This window comes from Dipodomys merriami, unplaced genomic scaffold, assembly GCF_024711535.1.
Source record: "Dipodomys merriami isolate MVZ:Mamm:240054 unplaced genomic scaffold, mDipMer1.0.p SCAF_8, whole genome shotgun sequence".
Classification (NCBI taxonomy): Eukaryota; Metazoa; Chordata; class Mammalia; order Rodentia; family Heteromyidae; genus Dipodomys; species Dipodomys merriami.
In genome coordinates, this window is record NW_027206401.1 from 23398049 (window position 1) to 23408882 (window position 10834).

General features: G+C 43.4%; 1 protein-coding gene and 3 non-coding genes across 4 annotated transcripts; all 4 read right to left on the reverse strand.

Annotated features, from left to right (window-relative positions):
* Window positions 1-3639: 3639 nt before the first annotated feature.
* Rps12 (ribosomal protein S12) lies at window positions 3640-6016 on the reverse strand. The gene is made up of 6 exons (XM_070010101.1): window positions 5960-6016; window positions 5824-5874; window positions 5572-5688; window positions 4578-4680; window positions 4062-4163; window positions 3640-3724 (listed from the first exon to the last, which is right to left on the reverse strand). Exons 2-6 carry the CDS (start codon window positions 5835-5837, stop codon window positions 3662-3664), a joined length of 399 nt encoding a protein of 132 aa, XP_069866202.1. The 5' UTR covers window positions 5838-5874; window positions 5960-6016; the 3' UTR covers window positions 3640-3661.
* LOC138819541 (small nucleolar RNA SNORA33) lies at window positions 3820-3954 on the reverse strand. The gene has a single exon (XR_011369469.1). It is a non-coding gene; the product is annotated as a small nucleolar RNA SNORA33 (small nucleolar RNA).
* Window positions 4251-4326, reverse strand: LOC138819549 (small nucleolar RNA SNORD100). Its single transcript, XR_011369475.1, has one exon. It is a non-coding gene; the product is annotated as a small nucleolar RNA SNORD100 (small nucleolar RNA).
* Window positions 5249-5323, reverse strand: LOC138819590 (small nucleolar RNA SNORD101). The gene has a single exon (XR_011369508.1). It is a non-coding gene; the product is annotated as a small nucleolar RNA SNORD101 (small nucleolar RNA).
* Window positions 6017-10834: the final 4818 nt, after the last annotated feature.

A 10834-nucleotide genomic window follows, 5' to 3' on the forward strand; every position in this document is an offset into this window, starting at 1 on the left:
GATGGTGGTATATACCTTGAGCTTGGAAGCTGACTTTGGCTATCCAGTAAGACCTTGTCTCCAAAACATCCAAGTTTTCTTAGTATAAAAATAATGCATGTTGGGGCTGGGAAGGTGGCCCAGTGGTAGAGTGCTTGCCTTGCATGCATGAGGCCCTGGGTTCGATTCCTCAGCACCACATAAGCAAAAAGCCGGAAGTGGCACTGTGGCTCAAGTGGTAGAGCGCTAGCCTTGAGCTGAAGAGCTGAGGGACAGCGCCCAGGCCCAGAGTTCAGGCCCCACAACCGGACCCAAAAAAAAAAAAAATAATAATGCATGTTGAAAAATAACAGAAAAATAAACACACCAATGGGAAGTACAAATTGTCATGTCAAAAACGAGCTTTACAATGTCGGTGGGGGGGAGGGGGTGAAGGATTGTGGGGGGAGGGGGAAGGCTGGGAAGGGATGTGAAGGGTAAACAAAGGAGGAGGCTGCAATGCTTGGTAAGAAATGTACGCATTATCCTGCCCATGTAATTGTAACCCCTCTGTACAGTATGTTTACAAATAAAATAAAATTTAAAAAAAAAAAGAAAAGAAAAATAAACACACCCACATTTCCAGAATTGTGAACCCAATTTTTGTCTTTCCTATTGCAGGCACTTTGTATTGCTTCACCTTTGTTTTTTGAGAATGCTATCTTCATGTATATGTTGATACTGCTTTCAAAATATACACCATGCCTTATTACTGTAGACTTAGCTATTCAGGAAGCTGACGTCTGTGGATCAAGATTCAAGGCCAGTCCAGACATTTCTGTCCATGAGACTCCCAAAAAGACTGAAGTGGAGGTGTGACTCAAGTGGCAGAATGCAAGCCTTGAGAAAGCGCAGGGATATCCAGGACCTGGGTTCAAGCCCCAGGACCAGCACACACTCAAAATTACAGGAGATGGGCACCAGTGGGTCACTCATGCAATCCTACTACTCAGTATCAGTTTGAAGACAGCCAGGGCAGTTTGAAGACAGGGCAGGGCAGGCCAGGAGACATCTCCAAAAACCCGCAAGAAGCTTGGAGATGTGGTTCGAGTGCTGAGTACCAGCCAAGCAAGCAAGTTGACTATATTCAAACCCTGGTATTAAAAAAATATTAGTATCTGCAATAAATATTTGCCTTGACAAACGTCCTCCCATAACATTTTTACAGCACCCTAATAGCCCAGCAGTATTCTATCTCATCATCCAACCAACAAGTGTTACTATTATCACTGATACACACTTAAAACTATTCCTATTCTTTTCTAAAATCAATGCCTAATAGTTTTCTTTCATCAAAAGGTGAAAAGTAATAGAATCTCATGATTTGCAAGGCCTCAGGGGTGCACTTTACAGGTTATGAGTATCTCTGACATATCTTTCTCAAAATGGAAATCAAATTAGCAATGTTATAATCAAAGAAATGAAAAATGCCCTTAACACGTTTCATATGAAAAGGGAAATTTTAAAACTCCCCCATGTAGGTAACACAGCCTCTCCCTCTAAGCTTGCCCAAGCAAACTAGATTGTAATGCAACCTTAATTATATAAAAACAGAAAAACCTGACTCAAACATCTTGTAATGAAAACAATTCCAATCTACAGGTGCTACTACATTGAAACTGTAGTATGACAATTGATTCATTTTTGCATTAGTCTCAACTCCAGTCCTTCTGAACTGTTGGTACTAAGTCTTACAGAACCTAACACTCAGCATTCACTGAGCAGGCACTCCCATCACTTAAAATAACACCAATTCTTCCTCTTTTGAAATGTATACCTCCCTTAATCCCCATGCTTCAGTCCCTGGAGAAAACTATGTCCTACCACTAACCCTTTATGTGCCACCGCATCCAGCTTCATATGGCTAACTACTGTACTTTACCTAATGTGTTACTGCATCCAGCTTGAGTTTCATAGACTGCATGTCTATTTTTGTGCTGCAATCCCAATACTTCAATTCATCCATTTTAAGATTTTTAGTTTCTACTTCTGACTTTTCCATCCCTGGCACAAGGTACCAGCAGTGTTTGTTATACTTCACCCAAGACTATCAAATGTGACCCTTCTGGCTTTCTCCCCATACCCATTAACTCATGCTGCCTTCTCACTTCACCTCGACACAGTGCAACGCTCATTTCAGCCACTTACCTCTCCCATCCTCACCCCATGAAGTGGCCTCATTTTCCTTCCTTAGTCTCCCTGCACTATGGGTTTCAGGGGTGTTTGCTATCAATTCTGCCTATGCTTTTTTTTTTTTTTTTGGGTCCGGTCGTGGGGCCTGAACTCTGTCCCTCAGCTCTTCAGCTCAAGGTTAGCGCTCTACCACTTGAGCCACAGCACCACTTCCGGCTTTTTTTCTTTTTGCTTATGTGGTGCTGAGGAATCGAACCCAGGGCCTCGAGCATGCAAAGCAAGCGCTCTACCACTGAGCCACCTTCCCAGCCCCTCTGCCTATGCTTTAAAGCTCAAAAATTCCAAGTTCTGCCAAACCCATGGCTCTGGTCTCTAACCCTAAATACACAAGAGACTGAGACATGAGGATCTTGAGCCAAAGTCAACTTGGGCAAAAAGTGGACAAGTGGAACTGTAACCCAATTGGTGGAGCCAGCCTTATATGAAAAACACAATGCCCTGAATTCCAGGGCTATGTCAGTACTGGCACACATTTTAAAAGTTGACACTTAACAATCCAGTTAAGGGGCTGGGAAGGTGGCTCAGTGGTAGAGCGCTTGCCTTGCATGCTCAAGGCCCTGGGTTCGATTCCTCAGCACCACCTAAGAAAAAAGCCAGAAGTGGCACTGTGGCTCAAGTGGTAGAGTGCTAGCCTTGAGCTGAAGAGCTGAGACGGCGCCCAGGCCCAGAGTTCAGGCTCCACGACCGGACCCAAAAAAAAAAAAAATCCCGTTAAGGCTGGTAAATGGTGGTTTCAAATACATAGCAGCTTTAAACAGCCCTCGAAGTTCTATGGCTCCTGATTATCACATTAATTATGGTTTATATTGCCTTTAATTGTAAAAAGGGATTCCAATTCAACAGTATCAATTTATATTCAGTATCAACTTATATTCAGTGTCACCTCTTCCATAAATTTTAATAAAATCAGCAACAGGAAATGAAGACCAGAAGCTAGAGCCAGTTATTAGTTAAGGACTCCTCTTACTATTTGAACAAGAGCTTGTTCAAGCTTGAAAAGCACTGCTTAAGCTTACCACTCTTCATACTTAGTCCCTTAGTGTAAGACATATGGCTAACTTCTTTCCAGAGACCAACTGAGTGCTTTTAATCTTTTAGCATCAGCCCATGCCAATCTCTGTGCCTTGGGATTCTATTGTGCCAATACCCATTTCCTATCTCAGCCTACTAGATCTGAAGAATACCTAGCCAGCAATAAATGCCACTCCAAACACTTGGCAACCAAACACCTTAAGGCAGGTCTCTGACCATAGTTCCAATAGTTAACTAGTGGAATAAAGCAGGTCTCTTGCCCATGGTTCCAATGCACAAGTTAACCGGTAGAATATTGCATTCATTTAGAAAAATAAGTTCCTATTTCAGTTAATCCGTTATTAGACTTTTCTCCAGATTTCTTTTACAGCCCCAAATAACAAATCAGAGACAATAAAAAGTCAACTTTTTTATTTGTTCATTTCTTGCATTTGAAGTACTCTTCGATGACATCCTTGGCCTGAGACTCTTTGCCATAGTCCTTCAAAAAAAGGTCACATGGAATATATTAATGTTTCAAAGCTCCATTTCAATTTTTAGCACTTTCTGTAATACAGTCTTACAGATACTTAAATTTGTTGTAGCCATTCTCAGGGACCTTAATGACTTTGATTGTAATTAAGGCTCGTATCATGGCACTATTATTGCCAGCTTCATCTAAATCTCTGCATATACACATTTGTTTAGATAAGCAGAGTCACTGACTGGCTTGTGTTAAGACTATTTTTCTTCTAAGGAAATGCAGAATTTTTTAAGCTTACTAAACACACTCATTTTAAAAGCCAATGCAACATGTATCATTTAGAATAATGACTTACCTTAACAACTACACAACTGCAACCAACCACTTTACGGGGTTTTCCCTCTCGGTCGATTTTGCAGAGACCTACCCACTCCCCTAGTTTTTTGTTATCATCGACCTGTAGGGGTTATTTACAAAAACAAAAAAGAGCATATTAGGTTAATAGACAATCACAGTATGAACAATGAGTTAGATAACAAAGATAGCTGTGGTCAGAAGGGTGACATGGCAGTTTCCTCATAGCAATTCAGTAGAGGGAGCCAGTTGTCATCATGCACAGCGACAAACCAGTTAAGAACTTTCTAGGAAAACTAGTATTCATACATGTTTTATGTCAAGCACAACTGGATAATTACCTTCATCATAGTAGCCAGTGATGTAAGATCCAAGTAATGTATAAATCATGTGCTTGGCTCTAAAATATACCTTGGTATGTAATCCTGGTATTACTACAAAGCATTCACCTTTCTCTATGTAAGACAAACTGTATTAAGGCACTTCCCAACCCTTTTAGCAAATCTAATCAACTTACCTTAATAAGGTTGATTTGGTGCTCAGCACAAAGTGCCTCCACCAACTTGACATACATGGGCTCATTGCAGTTGGATGCAAGCACACAAAGGTGTGCTTGGCGCCTGCAACATAAAATGCATGAAATGACAATTAGGCCAAAGCTTCCAGGTACAAATACCCATTTCTATACAAATCTTTTTTTAAGTCCACTTGAGTTCACTTATCTACAATGACTTAGTACCTATTTTCCCAGTATGAGTCTGTGCAGGGATATGTACAATTCTGTGTCCTAGCAACAATAATTCCTTGACTTTCCTACACCTTCAAAGACTCTTACTATGTTCACAAGATACATGTTTACCACTAAGCAGTAACTTACAACCCTGAAGATTACCAGGACCCTGAACTAAACACTAGGAGTGCTATTCCTTGGATTTTCTGGCCAAATCACAGTGAATTGATGTAATAGAGCAGTCCTTATATTGCAAACTTAGCTGAATGAGTTAGAGAATACATTTCTGCCATTCATATAATCTGGCCCGAGTAACAGTAGAAACAGGCTAAACGTTTACATGTCAAATAATTGTCCCTAGTAGCTATTTAGAAAATCCAGATGATGTACATCAGCTTAACACTTGATATTTTAAGTGCGAATCCCCACATATCCTCCAGGCAACGCTGATACTACAGGTTTGTCAGACTGTTGATTTTTCACCCATGAAAAAAGGTGAAGGGGTATCCGACAGTTTAAATCATCATTCAAACGCTGTAGTACTCGGCTTAAGAACCAACTGCCAATCCCCAAGCTGCACAGCAACCCACGTTTACAGCCACTCGCATTAGCCTAGGTGGGGCATAGAGATCTGAGTTTCGGGTACCTTTTCCTAGGTTTCCGGGTGAACGGATGTCATCCAGAACTTTTGTGCTAACATCATGAACTTCACGCTTTCTTCCCTTGGCTGCAGTTTTGTTCGGGCCGCACCAACCCAGAGTATTGAGACTGATACACGTACTTGTCTAGGGCTTTGGCGGCTTCGCGGATTCCACGTGCTAGGCCGTCGTGGATGAGGGCGGTCTTCAGCACCTCTTGTAAAGCAGTGTTGACGTCCATTACACCTCCAGCAGCAATGCTGCAACGCCAAGACACGCCGTCAGTCAACGCTCCCCGTGCACCCGCGCGCGCCCCCGAGCCGCCGCGCGCCGCCGGCCGTGCCCACCCAGGCGGCAGCGGCGCCCGCCCCGGCCCGCCCCGGCCCGCGGCTCACCCTTCCTCGGCCATGGCGGTGGGTTACGGGGGAAGCCGAATCTTGATCGCACTGTTAACACCAGAGAGAAGAAGACACTATTAATTCTGACTGATCACCGCACCACACGCGACGCGCACTCCGGCCCAATACTCACCCCGAGCCTCCGCCTCCGCGCGGCTTGGCGGCGGCAGGGAAAGAGGCCGCCCGCGTCCGCCTGGCGATATTTAAGGGATCCGTAAGCCCCCTACACGCATGTGCATTCCCTCCCACGGAAGAGGCTGGCTCTCTCAGTGCCGGGCCCTGAGAAATTTCTGTTTCCGGTTTGAAAGGATTCGGACACAAAAGTCCGTCATCCCCTGTGGGCGGCTTTGAGCGCTCGCACACAGGCACGATACGGACAGTCTTCCCTGCCAGGGGCGTGGTCTGTGGAGGTCCCCGAGAGCGTCCTCTACGGAGCGCGAGAAGAACCCAAGCTTCCGGTCCGCGTGGGTGCTGCCCGCGGTTCGCGGGGCTCCCCGTCCATCCCTCACGTCACTCGTGTTAACCCTTTCCACGACACTTCGCGGTTTCTTATTGGTTGCGCTCATTCGACTGTATCTTCTCGAGTGGCCTGCTTCTCCCCGGCGTTGCTAACTCACGTGGAGGGGGTCATGTTCCAATCCCACTTTTCCGGTCAGTGGCGTGATACCGGAAGTCGGTTCAGCTCCTGGTACAGTAGCTTCCATGAAGGAGTCTTGTGGTTGCGAATTGCACCCGCAGTTCCGGGCCTTAAAGCGGGGTCCGGCCAGGTGCACCTGCAACCGAAGCCGGAAAAAAAGGAAGCTTAATGTTAATTCCTAGCTTTCCGACGCTTGGATTCCGAGTGTTTGAGCCTGCTTCTCTCCTTTCTTTTTTGTAGCTCAGACAAATGTCTTGCTTTTGCTTAAAAGGAAAAAAAAAAAAAAGGTCTGGGTTTATTTGCATCTTCGAGATGAGATTAAGATTTGAATGAAAGAGCTGTGTACCTAAAATAGGATACTCAGAATCCCATGGGCGATTTTAAAACACCCAACTGAGGCCTAGAAAGTTAGGGAGGTGGGCTGATTTGGAAAGATGAGAAGACTTTAGGATTGTGTGACTGTTTGAAATGGTCTTGAAATAAGGAAGTCCTAGAAGCAGGGATGAGTGTTGTAAAAGAAGAATGCGACGGGGCAAAACACATAGTGTCGCTATGACTGCTTTGTGTATCTGAAGAGAGTAAGGGTTAAGTGGTAGGGCACTTATTTCCTAACGAAGTGGATGAGGCCCTGAGGTTGATAGCAGTAAGGCATGAGCAACAACGAAGTTGTCTGTTTGAGGACGTGTGGTAGGATTAATAGTATTTTAGCACTTTTCGCAGTATCTAGTGGTTAATATGCTAAGCATATTTGATTTTTTTCCTCTAGAAATAAATTCTTCCAAAAGCAGGCAATTTGGTAAAGATATGGGAAGTGCAAGTGGGGAGAATCGTCACCAAATAAAACATTTATATCAAGGAAAGAAAATTAACTCTTCGCTGCTCTAGATTTTTGGGGTTTTTTTTTGTTTTCTTTTGTTTTAATTTTTTTGGGGGGGTGGGGGGTCCAGTCATGGGGCCTGAACTTTGGGCTTGGGCGCTGTCCCTCAGCTCATCAGCTCAAGGCTAGCGCTCTACCACTTGAGCCACAGCGCTACTTCCGGCTTTTTTCTTTTTGATTATGTGGTGCTGAGGAATCGAACCCAGGGCTTCATGCATGCAAGGCAAGCGCTCTACCACTGAGCCACCTTCCCAGCCCTGTTTTTTTTTTTTTTTTTGTCCAGGGGCTTGAACTAAGAGCCTGGGCAATGTCCCTGAGCTTTTGCTCTAGGATAGCACTCTACCACTTGAGCCACAAGTGCCACTTCTGGCCTTTTCGGTTTATATGGTACTAAGGAATTGAACCCAGGGCTGCATGAATACCAGGCAAACTGTCTATCACTAAGTCACATTTTCAGCCTACCCCACTCTAGATTTAAGTTCTGTCTTCTAGAAGCTCTGACATGAATCTGTTCTGTTGACATGAATAAATACTTTGGACATCTACCCTAAAATTCACCTAAATAAATATCCTTTCTAACAGCCACAAACTTCCTCCTTGCAAGTGGAGCTCTTTCCATTTCTTTTTTCTCTTTAATTTTTTATTTTTCCATTTTAGGTATTGGAATGGTAGAAAAAAAAAATACAATGGCTCACACCTGTAACCCTACCTACTTAGAAGACTGATCTGGGGCTGGGAAGGTGGCTCATTGGTAGAGTGCTTGCCTTGCATGCATGAGGCCCTGGGTTCGATTCCTCAGCATACACATAAGCAGAAAAAGCTGGAAGTGGCGCTGTGGCTCAAGTGGTAGAGCACTAGCCTTGAGCTGATAGTGCCCAGGCCCAGAGTTCAGGCCCACGGCCGACAAAAAAAAAAAAGACTGTGATCTGAGGATCACTGTTCAAAGACAGCCTGCACAGGAAAGTCCATGAGACTTATTTCGAACTAACCACTAAAAAATCAGAGGTGGAGTTGTAGCTCAAGTGCTAGAGTACTAGCCTTGAGAGAAAAAGAAGAAGAAGAAAAAAAAAACACTTAGAGATAGTAACCAGGCACTGAGTTCAAGCCCTAGGACCAGCACCAAAACAAAACTCACACAAACAGATTTTAACATTTACATGTCTGAAATTGTACATAATATGTGGAGTTGTAATGTAGCTTAGGGATAAGAGTGCTTGACTACCATGCTAAAGGCTCTGGGTTTGATCCCCAACATTGAAACTTTAGTTACGTGTAAAAAATAATAAAAAGCTTCAGATAGAGGTTTACTGTATCAAAAATTAAAAAGAAATTAAAATTAAAAGAAAAAAACTTGAGGGCTGGGAATGTGGCTTAGTGGTAGTATGCTTGCCTAGCATGCATGAAGCCCTGGGTTTGATTCCTCAGTATCACATAAACAGAAAACGCCAGAAGTGGCCATGTAGCTCAAATGGCAGAGTGCTAGCCTTGAGCAAAAGAAGCTCAGGGACAGTGCTCAAGCCCTGAGTTCAAGCCCCAGCACTGGCAAAATAATAACAGTAAGAAGAATGTTGGTAGTTGTGTAGCTTATAAAATTGTTAGCCTTTTCATTGGAAAGCCCAGTTCATTAAGGAAAAATAAAGGTTGTGAAAGACTGGAACTAGATAATTGTGTAGCCAAATATGAAACCCATAGTAATAACTTACATATTTTAGGACTTTGTGTAATTGTCATGAAGTTTCATAAGTTTTGCTGATAGTAACTCAGCAAAATGAGCTCCCTTCCCATAGCTTAGTCCACTCCTTCCCTTCTCCACAGCTTAGCATGCTTCCTTCCTAGGCAACACCAAGTCCATGTAGTAAAGGCAGTAAATAATCAACTTCAATCCCCTTTACCTTGGGATGGCACTTCTCTGGGGCAGCTACTACCATATAAGGCAACAAGAGCCCCTTAGAATGACCTTCAGGTCTGGGCAGCTGCAGGATGAGTTATCTACTATTTGGATAGCAGCTATAAATCCTAGTCCAGGGGCTGGGAAGGTAGCTCAGTGGTAGAATGCTTGCCTTGCATGCATGAGGCCCTGGGTTCGATTCCTCAGCACCACATAAGCAAAAAGAAAAAAGCTGGAAGTGGTGCTGTGGTTCAAGTGGTAGAGCACTAGCCTTGAGCTGAAGAGCTGAGGGACAGTGCCCAGGCCCAGAGTTCAGGCCCCACGACCGGACCCAAAAAAAAAAATCCTAGTCCACCATGATAAAGCCCCTGGCCACACGTCTACACCGGGGGCTCCACCTCATAGCCCCTGATAAACCTCCTAGGTTATACAGTCACCTCAGACAATAGCAGGGGCTTCTTCTCACCCCTTCCCTTGTGAGAACGGGTCTTGCTGGCCCCTTTTCCTGGCAGTAAACCTTTCTTTGTTCTCTGTACCTGGATGTCTGTGTGGTTGTCTGGCAAAGTCTAATCTTTCAGTAACCTTAAAAAAAAAAATCAGATACTGTTCTCCAAAGAAGAATGACTTGTATTTGCAAATAGCATAGCATTCCAAAGGGAATACACATAACACAATAACCTAAGGGCATAGTCTTAACTAGTTGAGCCAAAGGGAAAATTGTAAATACAGAATGAAGATTACATCAAATGAATTGAAATAGTCATTTTCTTCAGTGATTAATGACAAGCAGTCTAAGGTTGAATAAAAAATTTCTGGGCATATGTCCTTGAAGAAGTACTTCTAATATAAGGCTGTGGTGACCTCTGTGTGAGTTTGTGGTTTCATAGTTTTTGTTGTTGCTGCTGCTGCTGCTGTTGTTCATGGGGCTTGAACTCAGGGCCTGGATGCTGTCCCTGAGCTTTTCTACCAAGGCCCAGTACTCTAACCTTTTGAACCACAGCTCCACTTCCCAATGGTTAATTTGAAGTAACTGTCTTCAAGGACTTTTCTACTTGGGCTGGCTTTGAACAGTCATCCTCAGATGACTGATTATAGGCGTGAGTCACTGCCCAGTCCAATAGTCTATTTACTATCAGCCAATCAAGATTAATAGCTTTTCTTACAAAACCTCTTGGCTTTATTTTTTATTCAGGTTGACACTGACAACTCATTTTAGACCCTGACAAATTTTATATAAGGCACACACTAAAAAAATGACATGTTTCTATTGCTTGTGATGCTACCCAGAACTATCCAAGTGTAGCTGCTCACTGCAGTGACAAATCAATTTATGAAAATGAAACATACTATGAAAGTTGTTTAGAAATAATATTTAGCATTCATTAATGAACTCATTAGAAATGATCTGACTTATAGTTTGCAACTGAAATTGAAAACAGTAGCCAAAAGAGCAAACCTTAAATTTATGTAAAATTTATTCCCCTGGAATACAATGGGGACTACAGTATATATACCTCCAGACCCAAAGCTGCTTCCTATAGAATACGGCTGTGACTTCTGTGACATATCTTTTAAAAATTAATTCAGAGGCATTACAATGTATCTG

Excerpts from the sequence above, each read along its gene's own strand:
- Rps12 (XM_070010101.1), bottom strand. Across the intron at positions 4,681-5,571 it reads GCCGCCAAAGCCCTAGACAA|GCGCCAAGCACACCTTTGTG; the intron begins GTACGTGTATCA and ends TTTATGTTGCAG. Across the intron at positions 3,725-4,061 it reads GCAGTTGTGTAGTTGTTAAG|GACTATGGCAAAGAGTCTCA; the intron begins GTAAGTCATTAT and ends CTTTTTTTGAAG.